At 46.7% G+C, this 19,430-nt stretch overlaps 1 protein-coding gene across 2 annotated transcripts in view; it reads right to left on the minus strand.

Annotated features, from left to right (window-relative positions):
- Positions 1–1,248: 1,248 nt before the first annotated feature.
- STAT3 (signal transducer and activator of transcription 3) overlaps positions 1,249–19,430 on the minus strand; it is a 50,005-nt gene continuing 31,823 nt past the window's right edge. Inside the window, exons 5-24 of one of the 2 annotated variants that reach the window (XM_080923354.1) lie at positions 18,382–18,477; positions 18,153–18,234; positions 17,742–17,836; positions 17,439–17,590; positions 16,065–16,223; positions 15,708–15,800; positions 15,077–15,136; positions 12,406–12,435; positions 12,218–12,311; positions 12,048–12,095; positions 10,235–10,318; positions 9,224–9,322; positions 8,969–9,104; positions 8,305–8,357; positions 8,000–8,094; positions 7,776–7,915; positions 7,186–7,395; positions 4,321–4,363; positions 3,923–4,035; positions 1,249–3,197 (exon numbers count right to left, since the gene is read on the minus strand). In XM_080923354.1, the coding sequence (XP_080779480.1) occupies positions 3,142–3,197; positions 3,923–4,035; positions 4,321–4,363; positions 7,186–7,395; positions 7,776–7,915; positions 8,000–8,094; positions 8,305–8,357; positions 8,969–9,104; positions 9,224–9,322; positions 10,235–10,318; positions 12,048–12,095; positions 12,218–12,311; positions 12,406–12,435; positions 15,077–15,136; positions 15,708–15,800; positions 16,065–16,223; positions 17,439–17,590; positions 17,742–17,836; positions 18,153–18,234; positions 18,382–18,477 (1,938 nt within the window). In that variant the 3' untranslated portion in view covers positions 1,249–3,141. Of the gene's footprint in view, positions 3,198–3,922; positions 4,036–4,320; positions 4,364–7,182; positions 7,396–7,775; positions 7,916–7,999; positions 8,095–8,304; positions 8,358–8,968; positions 9,105–9,223; positions 9,323–10,234; positions 10,319–12,047; positions 12,096–12,217; positions 12,312–12,405; positions 12,436–15,076; positions 15,137–15,707; positions 15,801–16,064; positions 16,224–17,438; positions 17,591–17,741; positions 17,837–18,152; positions 18,235–18,381; positions 18,478–19,430 lie in introns of both variants that reach the window. The other variant, XM_080923353.1, reaches the window with a different exon arrangement.

Here is a 19,430-nt window from a genome sequence, read left to right on the forward strand (position 1 = left end):
TGATCCCTCTGTTGTGATCTCAAGGGTACTGCTGCCTTACAACAATGTCAGAAAGCTAAAGAATTGTGTGTGTGTGTGTGGGGGGGGGCTGTATGTTAAGGAAAGCAGGGGCTTAAGGGTTTGGGGAAAGAAGATACAATAACTGAGGGAGGGGTCTGGGTAGGGAGAGCGAAGCTGTAGATCCAGGCTACCCCTCCCCAGCTGCCCCCTAAGCAATCAGTGGGGCCACTGCCAGAGTGCCTGCTAACCTTCCTGTGGCCAGGGGCAGTAGAGAGCCTAGACAATAGTCCTTCATCCCCTTAGCCTCTTCCCAGAGCCTAGCAGGTGACACCAGCCAACTGCTGCCATAGACTGAGAGAGCAAAGGAAGCTGGTAAGGACAGAGAAGCCCGATTTGCCCTAGGTGGACCTCTGGCACATAGGCACAATTAGTCCAGGACCTCGGGTTGGGGCCTTAGACTTAGGAACACACTCCTGAGGGTTGAGGTACAAGGAGCTGTAAGACATGTTACCTCAGAGCATGGTTAGGGGCAGGAGTTCAGGCCACAGCCTGTCCCAGGGAGGCCCAGGGACCGGCCCCCCTGCCCCCCGCCTCAGCCTTGTTAAACACTGATCTCTGCTTCCATCTCTGCAGGGGAAGAGCTGGTATCTCTCACAGAGGCACCCAGAGCTGGGCTGGGCTCCAAGGTACTGAGTAGGGAGTGGAGTAGGTGGGGAGATGCTAAGAGCAGGCACCTTGTCTGTGGCCTTTCCTAAATTATCATTACTGACTGCCCAGGGGCCCTGCAGCCACCAGCCAGGGAAGTGTCGGCAAGTTGTCCCCACTGATGGAACTGTAAAGAAAGTGATAATGGGCCAACTGTGGAAGGAGAGGCCTTGGTCTACACCCCAGCCCTCCCACCCTCCATTAGGGAGCTTATCTGACTCCAGAACAAACACAGCAGCTTTGGGAGGGCAGAGGGAGGAGGCCACTCTGACACTTTCCAGCCACTGGACTATGACCCCTGGCTCCTGGGTCACCCTCTCTGGAGGATAGCTGATGTAAGATGGGGGGAGGCTGCATCACCTCAGGAATGAGAAGCAAACAGAACCTCAACCTGGCTGGGCTGCCATTCCCCCTCCTGATTCTCACGTGTTCCTAGCCCAGCTCCACCAAGGTCTCTTCCAAGCGCCAGCTCAGCAAAGGTGGTCCCACCAGCCAGGCAGCCCCCATTGCCACACAGTTGCTATATAATCTTTATTTCTGGAAGTTAAAGTAGTTACAGCAATATACAAAAACAACAACAAAACCCCACAATAATATAAATTTTTACACTGAAAAGTATACATTGGAATCTGAGTGCAGTGGGCAGGACAGAATAGAAGCCGCTGTACTGGAGGCTAAGCAACCCGCAGGCATGACTGGGTGAGGCTGGGACAGGTGGGGCCAAGGGGAGGGAGGTGGGCAGTTCCGAGGACTCACTGTGGGGGGTAGTTAACCCAGATACAGACTTCCCAGAGCCCCTGAGGTACAATACCTGCCCCAGAGAAGCCCTCACCTTGTTCCTGGGTCCCCAGGATTGGAAACCATCAACATGCCCAAGCCTTGCCTTCCTATTCACCCATTCAGTGTGAGTTCAGCTTATTATGTAACTAAAGAATGTCACTGGGGAAGGGAGAGCAGAAGGCCGGGTGGTCAAGGCAAGCACGTTGTCTTGGAGACAATGTCCTCACTGCCCTTAATTCAGAAACCTGTTAATTAACTGGAGGGAAACAATTCCACAGACAGTGATCAGCTGAGCGAGGTGGCTTTGAGTCACTGAATCTAGCCACGCCCGTGTCAGGGGAGGATTGCCTTGAACCAGTGTTCAAGTATGCTGAGTGACTGAGGCAAGCAGGTGACATGAAGGCCACAGTAGGTGCAGGCACTCTGCTCCACTTCACCTGGGAGCCCCAGTGGGGAGCATGCAATCACCAGTCTCAGGGAAGGAGTATGCTGCTCATATGAAGAGCAGACCTGGATTTTATCAGTCAGCTTTGTCCTGTAGCTACAGGAACCCCTGGGAACCAAGCACATAGAATAAGGACTATACTCCCTGAGCTTTGCTGAGGACCTGTAGTCTGAGTCAAGTTCAAACCTGTAAGGCAGTCCCTCTCGACACAAGGTCCTGAGGCAGGGATTCCCAATGTAAGCAGACAAGGGGCCTTTGGACGTGGGAAGGAGACATACCACTAGCAAGATCAAGTGGGAAAGGAAGCCAGGTTGACCCTCGGCCCAGTAAGGCACCCACAGGGCAGGGTGACCCTGAAACAGGGGTCCCAAGTCTGGGTTGGGGATGGGGGTATGACAAAGGTTTTCCAGTGCCCTTGGCCTACTTTACCTCTCCAACAGACAAGCATGCTGGGTAAACAAAACCTAGTTCGTGAAGAGAGTCTGGAATATCTAGGTTCTAACCTTTGTGTCTGAACCAGAGGCCAAGCCACAGTTCTCATGTCTTTTACAGATTTGATCTGAAACCATTTCAGGGTTTATATCGATGATCAGCCTGAAGACAGCTTAAAGCACCGAAGAGGCTGTTTACTGGGTTTTCTTTGATATGGAAAGACTATGCTGTTGCTGTTTCAATGTGTTTTGCCCTTTAATTCTTTATATATATATATATGTATATATATATATATATATTTAATTTAAAGAGAAACCTATGGGCTTAGTCCTAGCTCCTATGTGGACATTAGCAAGGTAGAAAGTGCAGAGCCGGAATCCCCAGCCTGGGGTGTCAGCTCACAGAAAGGGGCAGCAGAATGCCATGGGCACCAGGAGGCACTTGTCTAACAATAAACCAGGAGCTGCTGAGAGAGGAGGGCAGGCAGACAGAACACAGGTGTTTCCTTATGCTCCCTCCAGCCTCCTGCTTTCACACCCCATCACGGACTCAGAGGTACTCTCCTCTTTACACAAAAGCACAGCACCCACACTCACTTGTTTCTCTATTTTAAAAAGTGCCCAGATTGCCCAAAGATAGCAGAAGTAGGAGATTAGGAAAAAAAAAATTCTGGAACCACAAAATTAGGAGTTTCAGATGATCTGGGGTTTGGCTGCCTAAGGGGTGGAGCACGGGGCCGGCGTCTCAGTCACAGCTCTGCAGCTTCCGGTTTCAGCTCCTCACATGGGGGAGGTAGCACACTCCGAGGTCAGATCCATGTCAAACGTGAGCGACTCTGCAGACACACAGAGAATGCCAGTTCAGCCCCCTGACTACAGCCAACTCACAAGCCCGCACCTCTCTGTAAGCCTACAGGGCTCAGGAAACACTATTAGCCAGTCTCCTCCTGTTCCTTCAGTCATGGACAAATCAGAGAGCCAGATTTCCTGCCCCTTACAGATTTCCTTGCCCTCCAGAAGAGCTCAGTCTCCACCTCAGCCCCCACTCCCTATTTCAGGGGTCTGAGGCTGCCCTGGATGTGGTAGCCTTAGCCACACACAGCCACTAAGTGCCTGAGACTAGCCTAACTCAAGGTATGAAACCCAGTACATTTTAAGACTCAGTAGAGGAGGCCGAGATAGGGGAGGACAGCTCCATGACTTCTCAGATGAAGTGACAGTGTGCTGCTTACCTAAAGTATCAATGTCTCTGGCCACTTTTTACTGTGGCTACTGGGAAATTACATGTGTGAGGCTCATTTCCATAGCAGAATATAGCTCTAAAGCCACTTTTTATTGTTTGTTTTGTTTTTTAAGACCAGTTTTCTGTGTAATAGAGCCCTGGCTGTCCTGAACTCATTTTGTAGACCAGACTGGCCTTGGAACTCAGATCTGTCTGCCTCTACCTCTGCCTCGGGACTTGGGCCTATATCCAGCTCTAAAGCAGATTTCTACCAGTGTGGATGGCAGGCTCTGGCTCTGTAAAGCAAGCATCACTGGGCCTAACCCTCCAAACACTCACCAAACTGCCCTCCTGCTGAGGGCTCAGCACCTTCACCGTTATTTCCAAACTGCATCAATGAATCTAAAGTGCGGGGGGACATCGGCAGGTCAATGGTATTGCTGCAGGTCGTTCTGTAGGAAAGGGGGACGGCAGGAGTGGGAAGGGCCAGGTTGACAAGACACAATGGAGGGGGAAAAAAAAAGAACAAACACACACACACAAGCCATCAAACTCTGGTCTCCAACAGAAAAAATAAAAACTCAAGCTTTTTAAACACACAAGGTCATTCTGAGCACTAAACAAGCTCAGGAGCTTCCAGCCCATCACGGGTAACTCTCACCCCATGTCCTCCCTATTCCTGGGGACAACTGAGAACACTAGAAATGAATATGAAACTGGGAAGGGCAGCCACTTACGGTGTCACACAGATGAACTTGGTCTTCAGGTATGGAGCAGCACCTGCGGAGAAGAAACCCGGGCTTTAACTGATTGTGACTTGCTTTGAGAACATGCAAGAGGAATAATCCTCATGCCTCTCCCGGATGGCTTGAGCCAACCTTACACAGAGACTGAGAAGACCCTGCAGTCTCCCTCTCAGAGCTGCCCTCCTTCATCAGACATGGTTTGACATCCAATCTTGCAGTTTGAAGTTCTGTCTCTTTCATAGGATTTCCTGAGCTGCAAAGACTTCTGCAGAGACACCTGCCCCACCTATACCTGTACCCAGCCTACCACCAACTCTCATGCATCCTTCCCTACCCTGCCTCAACAGTCAATCATTCTGTGTAGTGTTAGAGGCTTCTGTGACCTCGTCATATTTGTCAATTGACTTTCCTGTTTGGTGACCAGCCCAGACACCAACAGGACTGAATGTTTAAGATGGTTAGTTCTGAAGGCTCCAAAGCCACTTCCGAGCAGGAAATCACATCCCAGGCACTGGGAAGGCAGGACACCAGGTCCAAGTACATGTGCAACAGCCAGGAAGCCTGGCCAAGGCTCCATCTCTCTCATGTGTTTGATGGGAGAGAGAGAGACAGGGCTGGCTGTCTTCCACCTGCCGTTTATGTTGGAAATGTGAGGGCTGAAATGTTAGGCCAAAAAATCAGGAAGCCCTGGGGACACTGGCATGAAGCCCTGGGGGTTCAGTTAACAAAGCACTCAGCAGGCCTGGGGCTCTGTGCACAGGCTAAGAAAAGCAGACGTAGCACTGGGGCTTACAAGCATCCAGCAAGACAAACCCCTGGGAGAAGCCACTGGAAAGTGGTCCTGGATGAAAATCTAAGCTCATCTGTGCCAAGAAATAGGTTAATTCAGCACAAAACCAAGGGAATTACTGAGACAACTGTGCTGTCCACAAATTCAACTGCTCTGGTCTCAAAAAGTTCTCTAGGGTGAGAACTGTCAACCTAGAGAGAGAAGCAGGAAGATGGCTTAGTGCTAAAGTCGTCTGTCATCAACCCTGATGACCTGAGTTCTGTCCCCAGGGACTTCATGGTGGAAGAAAGCTGACACCATCCTCAAGGTCCTCTAACAAGGACACCCCCCCCACATATATATATATACAATTCCTTATCGAGAGGGGAAGAGAAGAACTTTATTTTCCAATAGTCAAGAGAGCTGAGAGATATACTTTGACTCCAGGTAGTAGTGTGGGACACAGAATGGAGATAGAACACATCAGCGGTCTGTTCCTGCTTGAATGAACTTGCTCAAAACCTCTAAAGGAACACAGGGTATGGACTCCTGGCAGACAAGAAGACCCAGGAAGAGGCTCTGGGTGATTTGTATATCATAATACTCCTGTAGCAGAGACAGAGGAAGGGATCATCACAGACTCACCTCCCTACGGGGTTCATTTGAACCTCCTACCCTTCCTTCACCAGGCTCCCTGAACCCTAGTGCACTCTCTTGCACACAGGCAAGCCCAGTGGGTTCCCTTCTCATGCCCAGGGCTTGCCCTGAGGAATGTCTCTGGGCAGCATACAACAGGGAGGTGGATGCCTCAGACCAGGGGCCTGGGTCTTGAAAGCAAAATTAGTCAAAAGGATCAGCGCTTGGACTTCAAAGTCCTCTGTGAAAAGAACAAAGACTAGTTTGAGAGGGACTGATAAACAGATCTTCCAACTGAAGGCAAGGTGGAGGCAGAGATAAGGGACAGACAGGAAGTGAGAGCTGAACTCCTCCACAGAAGAAGAGAACTCAACACCCGAACAAAGAGAAAGGAAAGTAGCTGTCAACCAGCCCGACTCCTCCAAGAATGGCGGACAGAGGCAGGAGGAGCTGTGCACAGGTGCTATGTGAACAAAAAAAAAAAAAAGCAGTCGTGTGAAAAAACGCCAGAGCAAGGAGGCCAGCTCACACTCAGAGTGCTGCAGTGCAATGAACAACGGCCACAGAAAACCAGACTCCTCACCAGCATGAGGGCAGAGGCAGAGTCAAACCAACAAGTTTGAAATGGCTTCAGACCAGACATCCCTGACTCTATGCTGGGGACAGCCCCAGACACTACAGACTTAACACAACATAATTTTTTTTTCTTTTTTTGTATAATTTATACCATCGGTTCTCACCCTTCCTAACACCGCGACCCTTTAATACAGTCCCTCATGTTGTGGTGACCCCCAACCACAACATTATTTTCATTGAGACTTCATAGCTGTAATTTGCTATGGTTATTAAATGCTGACTTACAGCCACACTCACTCCAGCAGAGTAAATGTGTCTTGTTTCAGCAGCTGTACAACATTCTAAATGCCAAGTCCACATTCCCTCCAGTCGTCATCTCCCGAGTATCAACACCCCCAACCCTGCCATCAGCTCTGCCCCAGGCTGCCCCAGAAAAGCCTTTCTTCAGACTCCTGGCACTGCTAACTCAGGACAGCAAAGCATGCTGGGCTCAAATCTGCCTCAGGTCTTCTGGAATACACTCTGTAAGAAGCACCAGAGAGACCTGTCCTCATTTTCTCTTCCTAGTGATTTAAGGTGTGTGTGTGTGTGTGTGTGTGCCAGAGAGAGAGAAATGCCATTTTCATCTTCAGACTTCAAGCTCCCAATGAAGTCCGATTCTGGTTTTTTTTTTTTTTTGTTTTGGTTTTTGTTTTGTTTTTTTCCTGTTCTCCTCTTGAATCTTGCATCACCCTAACAAGCCACCCAATAAACTGCTCCTTTCCATAAGGAATCACCAGCCCCTGCTCCCACAAGATACCCCGTCATGTCCTTGTCTCTATCCCAGAGACATTCTCCCTAAGAAGGAAGCAGAACCATGGAAAGTCAACAACTACCTGGGTCAGCTTCAGGGTGCTCCTGGCTCTCAGGCCGACAATACTTTCCGAATGCCTCCTCCTTGGGAATGTCGGGGTAGAGGTAGACCAGTGGAGATACCAGGATGTTGGTAGCATCCATGATCTTATAGCCCATGATGATTTCAGCAAATGACATGTTGTTCAGCTGCTGTTTGGTGTATGGTTCTACAGACTGAATCTGGGTCTTGCCTGTCACGGAACATGGGAAGGAGAGATTATACTAGTCTAGTGCTGGAGACTCTGAATGTCCTACCCAGTAACTTGAAACTGTCAATATTCAGGCTGGTTTTTAGAGATCCAGCTGGCTCATAGGCAGAACACTTGCCTCAGATATATTAATGGGGTAGGCAGGAAAGGAACACAGGAGTAATATTTAAATCACACTTTTCTACACAAATATTAGCCAAATGAGTGAACAGAACCAACGGGCAGGAAACCCCTTTAGGAGGCACAGGCCCTCTGTGCCCTCCAGGGGGCAGTAGCACACAGCACATGGAGCAGCCAGGTGCTGCCAGTGGCCACCAGGTGGCACATGTGAGTCAGCAGGAGGAGCAGGTGCCAGTTCTTACCACTGATGTCCTTTTCCACCCAAGTGAAAGTGACCCCTCCCTCTTTGCTGCTCTCGCTGAACCGCAGCAAGAAGGTGCCTGGGGGCTTTGTACTTAGGATGGCCCGCTCCCGCTCCTTGCTGATGAAACCCATGATGTACCTGCAGCCAAGGATAAGCAATCATAAGCTTGCTGGAAGCAGGTGACTTGGTTACACAGTGCCTTACAGCAGAGTTCAACCTTACCCTTCATTCCAAAGGGCCAAGATATACTTTTTCACAAGGTCGATGATATTGTCTAGCCAGACCCAGAAGGAGAAGCCCTTGCCGGCCATGTTTTCCTGGGGAAAGAATAATGGGAAAGCCAAGTCCACCACCATTCATCCCAGGCCTTTCCTGCCAGAGACTCCTTACTCCACTGCCGATTCCCTCAGGTTCCTCTATCCTCAGCAGCTCCTGGAAAGGGGGTCCTGGGCTTTGAGGATTCGTACCGCCCCCCAACCACCTTACAAATAAGCCTCCTAACAGAAGGAATCGACAAGATCGCTTACTTTGCAAAATTTAGCCCATGTGATCTGACACCCTGAGTAGTTCACACCAGGCCCTAGAAGAGAAAAAAACAAAACAAAAACAAAAACAAACCCAGAATTTCAGCCTTGATCAAAGTTATTTCTTAAGCAGAATTTCAAATATCGGTTATGTATTTGCTTTCATGTACTTGCAGGGTACCAGGTTGTAGGTGCATGTGTGCACAAACATGCCCATGCACAGCCAACCCCAATGTCCTGTTGGACCCCTGCTCGTCCTTGCCTTGTGTGGTCTGAGCACTGGCAACACAGTGACCAGGATGACAGCTGGGGTCACAAGGCTGTATGCTACTTTCAGTCCAGATTTTTTTTTTTTTTTAAAGGAAGAAAAAATTTAAACTTGTGCCTATGGCTTCCTAAAGAAATGGGCAAGAAATGTCAAGTTTTTAACTGTCTTTAAACACACAAAATATCTCCCTAGATAAGAGCACAGTGCCTTTGATGGGGGGGGGGGGGGGGAGCCCCACCCTCCTCCAAGTGTCCTAAAAAAAAAAAAAGAAACACCAGGCTATATCCCAACTTCCCAACCTGGCCCTGACATAATGTCCCAGGCTGACCCTGGGAAACACAAGCAGAATGACCACCCCGCCCCGGTCAGACATGTCTGACACTTGTGTGAAGCTCCCACCTAAGAGCTTCTCAGCCAGCGTGGTCAGCTGCTCGATGCTCAGCCCTCGCTTTGTGGTGGACGAGAACTGCCAGCTGAGCACCTCGGCCACTTGGTCCCAGGTTCCAATCGGAGGCTTAGTGAAGAAGTTCACGTTCTATTAAGAAGAACACATTTGTCCACTTGGGTGAGCAAACAAAGCTGACAACTTGCGCCAGGGCAGAGAAGCTGCAAGGTTCAGGGATTTCAGAGAGGGTGTGGGGGCAGGACACTCACCTTGGGGTTATTGGTCAGCATGTTATACCATAGGATTGATGCCCAAGCATTTGGCATCTGACAGATGTTGGAGATCACCACAACTGGCAAGGAGTGGGTCTGTAGTGTATGGGGACAGGAGGGGAATGATTTAGTGAGACACATGGGCTCTCACAACTCCCAACCCTTGTCACCTGTATCTCAATAGGTTAGAATTAAAAACCACACCACGGCCTCCCTGATGCCATGTGCAGGTAGAAGCGAGAACACCAAAAGGAGAAAGACCAGCCTGCATCAGGTCTGACCTCTGAACATAATCAGCGACTTAGAAAATTTAACTTGTTCAAAGTCAGGCCCTAAAACTAACACTGACCCAAACCCTAAGGCTAACCCAAACCCTTAGCCTCTCCAGAGACAGACCTGGAAGGCAATCTCCAAAATACAATCTCATCGTTCCATGAAACTGAGGTGTTAAAAATCAAACGTAAGGATGTCTGGTTTTCTAGGTCTAACTTAAGATCAAGAAAGATGAAAAATGAGCTGGAGAGATGGCCCAGTGGTTAAGAGCATTGACTATTCTTCCACAGGTCCTGAGTTCAAATCCCAGCAACTACATGGTGGCTCACAACCATCTGATGCCCTCTTCTGGTGTGTCTGAAGAATGACTGTGTATACTCAAAACATAAATAAATCTTTTAGAAAGAAAGGAAAGAAAAAAGGAAGAAAGGAAGAAAGGAAGAAAAAAAGCAAGCAAGCAAACAGGTTAGAAAACAAAATCTAAATGGTGGCTACTAAGACTCACTTGCCCAAACTTCATCAAATTGGTTCTAAACAATCACTAATACTGATTTTCATAACAGATACTCAAGCAAGACTTTTCTCTTGGGGCAGGGGGTGGCTCTGAGGGACTTTTCATAGATAATGAAATAAACCCAGGCTGGGCAGACAGCCATCATCCCAGCAGGCAATTTGTCCTGGCATCCCTGTACATACGCCTGGAATGTAAGCTGCCTGGCTCTGTGAAGGCCTCACCTCTAGGTCGATCTTGAGGCCTTGGTGGTACACCTCAGTCTCAAAGGTGATCAGGTGCAGCTCCTCAGTCACAATCAAGGAGGCCTACAACAACAGCAAGAGCTCTTCTTCAGAGAACAGCACTGAGTTCTCAAGCCAGCAACAGAAATATAAGACATATAAGGTCTCAGTACACTAAAACGGTGGCGGCAAAGACTGTCAGGGACACAACTCTGCCTTTCTTCCACACAAAGACCCTCAAGGACATGATCCTCAGCCTGATCTTCTATTATAATATAACTGCATAATACATAATCATATTTTATAATACACATTCACGGCACAAAGAATAACAAAGCAATGAACATCCAAGGATAAGCTGCCCAGCTTACTTCCTTATTTGGGGGCCAGCAAGATGGCTCAGTGGGCAAGGGCATATGCTACCCACCAACCTGAGCCTGATCCCTGGGACCCACCTGGTGGAAGAAAAAACCAATCCTGCAAGTGGTCCTTTGACCTCCACATTCACACCATAGCACATGTGCAGGCATACACAAACACAGACACATAGAAAGGAAGGAAAGGTAGGAGGGTAAGAAAGAGGGAGGGAAGGAGGGAGGAACAGAGGAGGAAGGGAGGGAGGGAGTAGGAGAGAAAGGGAGGGAGGAGGGGGAGGGAAGAAGAGAGAGGAAAGAAGGGAGGGTGAGAAGGAGGAGGGGAGACAGGGAGGGGGAAAGGAGGGGGGAAGGGAGGGAAGGAGAATTGGAAGGAGTAAGGAAGGCAGGCTTCTTAGGTTTCTTTTCTCTCGCCTCTTCCTGTTATATAAACTAGGGAGCAAACTCAGGGTCTCATGCATACTATGTGTACCCCAATAGTGAGCTACAGCCCAGCACTACCATCCAGTTTAAGGACAAGCCATTACCACTGATATTCCCCAGGTGGATTTCCCCTTCTCTTGCAGTCTTTATGTCTCTGCTGTTTCCCAGCCCCACCTAACCACGTTCATGGTTGTTCTCCAAGCGTGTGTATGCCACATGGTGAACTGTCCCTGCTTCTGATCCCCCTCAGCCTGACAGGGTCTGTGTTTCCATGCAGGTCTCAGTTCTTTCAGAGCTGTAGAACTTACATCACACTCATGATCATGATCTGTGTGTGAGAGTGAGCCATGGCTGTGACTGTGACCTGTCCCTGGTTCACCTATGCAAACTTTCTTTACTGTTAATTCCTAAGACTGGAACTGCTGGTTTACAGGGCGTGCTCATTTCCAAAGTGACTGTCACAGCCTTCAGTGCCATGAGCAGTCAAGCACTGCATCCACCTGTCTGAATCACTAATGAATTCTCAAGAGTGAAATTCCAGCTCTTTTACATGTGTGTGCTAAATTACAGAATAACTCAAACTCCTGAGTGCTGGGGCCTTTGCGGTGGTTAACTCTGACTTGCTAACTTGATGCCTTTTGTCTCACCAGGCACTGAACCTGGAGCCAGCTGGCAGGTGGTGGCAAGGGACTTTGGGAAGCCCCTGGCAATGTGGAAACTTTTCTACCAAATGGGTGTAGAAACAGCTCAGCAAGGGACTTCCCACTGCTGAAAAGGAGCCAGCTCCCCAACACTCAGGGAAATGCTCTGCACCAGAAAACTCCACAGTACCTGTGACTTCCGAGCATGTCACACTGGCTCAGGGTGACTAACTTTTCTAAATGACAAACAGCTGAAATTGTGGGTTTAATTCTGGGTTGGAGGAGAGGCAGGGAGAGGAAAAGGAGAGGGAGAGAGGGAGACTGTCTTCCTCGAAGAAAACACTGCAGTTAGCTTTTAGCCTGAACAAAACTTACATCACAGTTGGCACGGCCTCCATTCCCACATCTCTGCTCCCTTAGGGTCTGAAAGAAGGAAAAAGAAGGCAAGTGTCACTTGAGGCTATAGCAGGCTCCCCCTCCACCACTTGTCCTGTGTGGGGACCGAGCCCTCCTCCCGGGACCCCCCTCCCCCTCGGACGACCGACCAGGTGCTTGAACTCTGCAGACAGGCTGCCGTTGTTGGACTCCTCCATGTTCATCACTTTTGTGTTTGTGCCCAGAATGTTAAATTTCCGAGACCTGAATCATGGGGAGAAAAACCAACGCATGAGTGAGTGCTGAGTAGCCAGAGGATAAAGCTGGATGAAAGAGAGCAAAAGGCGGCTGAACTCACCCTCTGAGGGCAGCAACATCCCCAGAGTCTCTGTAGAGAACACAGACAGACGTCAATGAAACAGATTATATAGACGCTCTTTCTCTCCAGAGCCTACTCTGACTGCCTGCTAACATCCTCTGATGGAAAATGCTTTAATATGTTCAGTTACATTTTAGGTGTGAAACAAAACTCTGCATGTTCTTAAGCAGCAGCCTTAGCCGGGTGCCTGCTCCACAGCCTCTTTCCCTTCCTAAGGAAACCTCCATTCTGCTGAGCAAGGGAACCCTGATCACCACATTCATCAGACAGAGGAAGTGAAGATGGGGTCTGCCTTGTCTTGTCGGCTTTCTGAGGCAGAGCTCTGTGTGCAGCCCTCCTGGCTGTCCTGCTACTTGCTCTGTACACCTGAACTCAGAGCACCTGCTTCTGCCTCAAGGGTGCTGGGATTGAAGGCCTGCTCTCGGCTGGTCTCAATCAGACCAAGGAAGCAATATCCTAGGCTGCTCTTCTGTCCACAGCCATGGAACAGCCTGGAAGGGAACCCGTCTACAGGTGACACGGTAAGGATGGCACAGAAGACCCTGGGTTCCTGAAGACACCTGTGAGTCACTGACCTCGTCCTTAGGTACTTGCCCCAGCTGCATTTCCAGTTACACAGGTTGTGAACTTCCTTATTATCTGAGCCACGCTGGGTTTTCCATAAAGGTGTTGTTACCGAAAACTGACAACACCTCCCACGACACAGCTGGAAACGCTATCCCCATATGACCACCGCTGCGTCTGTCTCTGACTAGGCCATCTTTTTATATTATGGTATTTCTGTCTTTATCTTATTTCAGAATACTATTTTACAAGTTCTTAGGCAGGCATTGTGGCAAATACCTTTAATTCTAGCACTGGGGAGGCAGATGCAGGTGGATCCCTGTGAATTCAAGGATAGCCTTACACACTCACAACACTAGAAAACTAAATTATCTTGTTATCTTTACTTCTTTGAACTGTGATAGAACATGGCAAGTGTTACTTATTTACATCTTTGTTTTCAGGGCCTGTGTATGTTAGGTGAGTATGCAACACTGAGCTGTGTATACTCAAGCTTTTTTTATTTTATTTCCAATGCTTGAGGCAAATTGGTAAGGTTTTGCAAGGTTTTTGAACAGTTGTTCACAAAAGATCCCTGAATGGAGACATCTCTAAAGTCAAATGTCTGTCAAAGTTCTTGCTTCTCCATCCCTCATTTGAAAATAAGAGTTAGGTTTAAGAATTGTTACTTGCTATTGGCAGCCTTCAGAATGAGAAAATTTCATTTTGTTTTGTTTTACCAACTACACATCTGATAGAGGGCAAATATCCAAGAAGAATTTAAGAAAGTGGATATCAAGAAAATAAAAACCCAATTAAAAAAATAGGGTCCAGATCTAAACAGAAAATTCTTAATACAGGAAACCAAGTGGCTAAGAAAAAAAATGTCCAATATCCGTAGGCATCAGGGAAATGCAAATCCAAACTACTTTGAGAGCCCATCTTACCCTTGTCAGAATATTAAAATGAACACAGCTTATGCTGTCGAGGATGTGGAGTAAGAGCCACGTCAAGGATGTGGAGTAAGAGCCACCATGCATATTGCTGGTGGGAGTGCAAACTCATCCAGCCAGCCATGGAAATGAGTATGACCGCTCCTCAGAAGACGGAGTCAATCTGCCTGAGATCCAGTTATGCCACTCTGGGACACACACCCAAAAGATGCTTCATCCTACCACACAGACACTTGCTCAGTCACGTTCACTGCTGTTCTCTACATACCAACCAGAAACTGGAAACAACCTAGATGTCCCTCAACAGAAGAATGGAGAAAGAAAGTGTGGTACATTTACATACAGAGTATTACTCAGCCATTAAAGAAATTATAAAACCATAAAAGTTGTGGGCAAATAGATTGAACTAGGAAAAAATAATCCTGAGTGAGGTAACCCAGACCCAGAAAGACAAATATGGTGCATGTACTCACTTATATATGGATATTAGCTATTAAATCAACGATAACCAAGCTTACAGTCCATAGAACCACAGAGGGAAGAAACTATAGTAGAAACAAATAGAGCTAATTAGGAAAAGAAATAGAATATATGGATGGATGAGGAGTCTGAAATTGGAAGGGAACAATTGGAGACGGCAAAAATCATGGAGCATCTGTGGGGTAGCATGGGAATCGAGTACAGTAGAAACCTTCTAAAGCATAAACATATATGAAGGTGATTAAATTAAATCACTAAATAATGGGAGAGAGTCAGGGTCCCAACTGGCCATCACTGGCAGTTTTGGAAATGCAGTTCTCACTCATGGAATGGCACTGGCTTTCTCAACCACTCCACGCAGGTCCCTTGTGCCGGACAGTTGACCAACAAATAGTTTGTTGTGCAGGCTTATATTTACAGTTTGGTGATTTGTTTTAGTTCTGTTTTTAATCCTTTTTGGGTGTCATTTTGTTTCCAAATTTTTGGGGGTTTTGTTGTTGTATTAGGGTTCTAGGTTTTTTTGTTGTTTTTCTTTTGTTTTGAGAAGAACTTAAAGTTGGGTGGGTAGAGGAGAAGAGAATCTGGATGTACTTGGGAGAAGGGAAGTATATGACCAAAGCATATCTAAATTTAAAAGTTGCTTTTAAATAAAAAATGATATAAAGAATACTTACTTATCAATGCACACTTTAATTTTAAGCTGATAATTCAACTCAGGAAATTTGACCAGCAACCTATTAAAAACATATAGTCAAGGAAAGTTAGGCTCCTTACCATGATCTCTTGTTTAAAAAAAAAAAAAAAAAAAAGAAGAAACCCCTAATACTTCAATTCCTAATCAGTAGATCTACTGCTGGGCATTGTGGCCACACCTCAAATTCCAGCACCTGGGAGGCAGGGGCAGAGGATTTCTGAGGTTAAGCCAGCCTTGTCTACAGAGTTCCAGGCTAGCCAGGCCTACACAGAGCCCTGTCTAGACAAAAAGAAGAAAAATTTATATTTATAAACCCAAATTCCACTTCCACGAAGAGTCATCTTTGATTATTAAAGCTGAACATTGAGCCAAAAAGTGCTGAAATGCCTAAGAACGTGAATCAAACTGTAAGAGACTTATAGGAAGCTAATAAAAAGCACTTAATGAGAAATATCGCCCTTGTTCTGATCCAAGGTGAGGAGTGGGCTTCACCACTCACCCAATGGGGCTCCTCAGCTACAGCACCATTGAACCTTCCTTCCCTTAAAATTCTCAAGGAAGAGGACTGTACATCAATCTAAACTTCACCCAAAGTGTAAGGACAGGCCCACCTGACTTTTGTGGTAAACTGGACACCAGTCTTGATGACTAAGGGCCGGTCCGGGTGCATGGGCATGCAGGGCTGCCGCTCCACCACAAAGGCACTGGAAGGAAAAAGGATGGCATCTCAGATGCTGTGGTGACCAGTCTTCTGCCTGTTTCTTGCTTTTTTTTTTTTTTTTTTTTTTTTTTTTAATTTATTTTATGTATGTGAGACACCAGAAGAGGGCATCAGATTCCATGACAGATGGTTGTGAGCCACCACGTGGTTATTGGGATTTGAACTCAGGACCTGTGAAAGAGTAGTCAGTGCTCTTAACCACTGAGCCACCTCTCCAGCCTCATGAACAGCAGCTTTTTAAAGTTACCTCTTCATTAAGTTTCTGAACAGATCCACGATCCTCTCCTCCAGCATCGGCCGGTGCTGCACAATCGGATCCCCCTTGTATGACACTTTCTGCTGCAGCTCTTCCAGTTTCTTAATTTGTTGGCGGGTCTGAAGTTGAGACTCTGCTAATGAAGTTATCCTGCCATAATGAAAGGAAGCTCCCAGTCACCTCTGTGACCTAGTGACCCCAGCACTCAGGAGACTGAAGAAAGGGACCTTGAGGCACCCTTCCTATCACAACAAAGGAAGGAAGGAGACAGGAAGCTGCTACCTGCAACTGAATTTCTAGCTTCATATGTATAGTTATGACATCACATATATATTCATGACATCACATGTATAAATAGTGACATCACATGTATAATCATATCACATATATATTTACAACAGATGTCTACAGAATAATTGTCACAAAGTCTGGTGACTTGCTAGTACTACTGAAAGATTAGATTTTAATGTTTTTATTTTATTAGTTTTATATATTCAGCTACTCCCCCCTTTGCAAAGAACATATATTGTTTTAGATTATTAAAAATAATGAAAATAGAGAATTTAGTGTTAAATACAATGAAAAGTATTATTTAAATTTAAATACCTTACATGAGTGATCTAAGCTTTATTTATCTTTGTAATTAAAAACTTGTCTGCTGGGTAATGGTGGCCTTTAATCCCAGCACTAGGGAGGCAGAGGCAGGCAGAATTTCTAGGAGTCTGAGCCAGTTTGGTCTATAGAACAAGTTCCAGGACATAGAAAAAAAGTTAAAATTGGGTAATGGTTTTAATTCTTGGACTAAACTTGTGTGTAAAAGGGGCCACCTTATACTAGCCCTAGAAAGCTCTGAATACCCAAGAAACAACCTTTAGACCATATGAAGCTCAAGAGAGAAGGCCAAAATGTGGAAGCCTCAGCCCTTGGGGGGGGGGGGGGAGAAAAAAACTGTGTAGTCATCATATGTTATTATGTAACAAATTTTGTGAGCTATAATATTTTATAAAATAAATAAGTTTTTTTTTTAAAAAGGGGGACACTTTAAGGCAGGCATGGTGATACATGCCTGTAATCTCAGATATTTGGGAAAATGAGGCAGGAGGATTGCAAATTCAAGGTCAGCCTGGGCTATACAGTGGGTATAAGGCCAGCCTATGAAACTCAGAGAGATTCTTTCTCACAGAAAAGAGGTGCCCATCTTAGCACTAATGCTCAGTGCTTGGAGTGCAATACCTTGGCTCTAGCACACTTGTCTGCCACACACCCACCCAGCACTAGGAAGGAAAAACAACAGCACATCAAGGGAGCAGCCCTCCCTCGGCAGGCCCGCCACTGAAGAAAGACAATCCTTTCTCCAGCTCTCACCAGTTTTCCAGACGGTCCAGGCAGATGTTGGGAGGGCCTCCAATGCACGCTATCTGCTGCCGCCTCTTCCAGTCAGCCAGCTCTTCGTCGGTCAGTGTCTTCTGCACGTACTCCATTGCTGACAAGAGTCCTGCTAGCTCACTCACAATGCTCTGTTTGGAAACCAAAACAAAGTCAGAATACATTTCCCCAAACTATGTCTAACCACAGTCGATAGTCAGTTCTAGAGAAGGAACCCATCAGAAACTGTCAAATCTTCCCACGACAGGTGTGTGATGCTCAGGAAGCATCCAGACTGCTTACTCTCCGCATCTGGTCCAGGGCCGTGAGCATCTGTTCCAGCTGCTGCATCTTCTGTCTGGTCACAGACTGGTTGTTTCCATTCAGATCCTGCATGTCTGATGGGAGGAGGAAATACTCCTTAAGCAGAGGGGATCCTCACAGCCTTCTCAAGGAGGCTCTACGTTCTGTGTGCACCTGCAGTCCCTGCTACTCAGGGAGCGGTGGTAAGAGGGTAGCAGGCTCATGGCCAGCCTGAACTACATGGTCGAGTTCCATCTTAAAAACAAAAAATCCAAAGGTTGTCCCATGAAGGGCCAGAAACTCCCCCTCCCACCATGAAGTCCCATGAATGAAGGCAGGTCCTGAAACTCAGCGACACCAGGTTAGCCTTCTACAGACTTTAACATCTCTACCGCTCTACCCCTCACTTGCCTCCTTGACTCTTGAGGGTTTTATAGTTGAAATCAAAGTCATCCTGGAGATTCTCTACCACTTTCATTTTCTGTTCTAGATCCTGTTTAAAACAAGCAAACAAACCAAAAACAGAAGTAAAACATAGGTTACCTTTGGGAAAGGGAAAAGAAAGTTTTGAACATAATGAAAGTGTGCACGCAGGACCACACTGCAGCCCAAGCACAGCTCCCTGGGTGAAGCCTGATACCTGAACACGCTTCCGGACATCCTGAAGATGCTGCTCCAGCATCTGCTGCTTCTCTGTTACTACGGCAGCGGTTGGGTGGTTGGCCTGACCCCCTTGCTGCAAAAAAAAAAAAAAAAAAAAAAAAAAAAAAAGCACATGAATTTGTGGAAACCTCGTCTGATCTCCATTCCACCCTAGTACCTGCTAGTACCTGTCAGTGATGAAAAGGGAAGGATGCTGGGAAATCTCATTGTTCTTCACACTGTTCAATCTATGTCACTGGCTTTTTACCAACAGGAAGCACTGCAAACCCATTTTCTACATTAAACCAAGAGCCCACATGTTGAACTAAGATGTCTCACCCTTCAAGCAGCCCAAGGGTAAACTGTCAAAAAAAAAAAAAAAAAAAATCTAGAAAGAAGCTGGGGTGTGGCTCAGTACTGGAGATTCTGCCTAAATAAGTGAGGCCCAGGCTTGACCCCAGCGCTGAAAGAATATTAAAAATAAATTAAGAACCGATGACGGCAGAGTACAATATATTTTCATGAAAAAACATTTCCCAAGGAATTTCAAAATTGTACTTGCCAAGGAGAGGCTGATGCCTTAAGGGGTCATTTAGTCAAAACTAAAATGATGGGCTTTTCAGGAAGCAGAAACAGACATGTGATGACAGAAAAGACAAGCAGAAGCTCAAACAAGATGGCTCGACAGCAGCCCAAGGATAATGACAGCCATCTTGAAGAATGTGGTAAGGAGAGGTGTTATCCATCAAGTTTTCCAAGCTAAAAATGCTCACACCCTGGGCCTACACACTAGTTGCACACACCCATCACATTTGTCACGGGCTCAAGTCAGGTTCCAATTGTTAGCTTTTTACTTTTTTTTTTTTAAGTAATTGTTCATAATTCTGTGTAGTGTGTACATAGTCTATGCTATGTAGTCTGTGATTTTTTAAAGATTTCATTTTAGGTATATGAATACACTGTAGCTGTCTTCAGACACACCAGAAGAGGGCATCAGATCCCATATTACAGACGGTTGTGAGCCACCATGTGGTTGTTGGGATTTGA

This window comes from Micromys minutus (genome assembly GCF_963924665.1).
Source record: "Micromys minutus genome assembly, chromosome: 10".
NCBI lineage: Eukaryota > Metazoa > Chordata > Mammalia > Rodentia > Muridae > Micromys > Micromys minutus.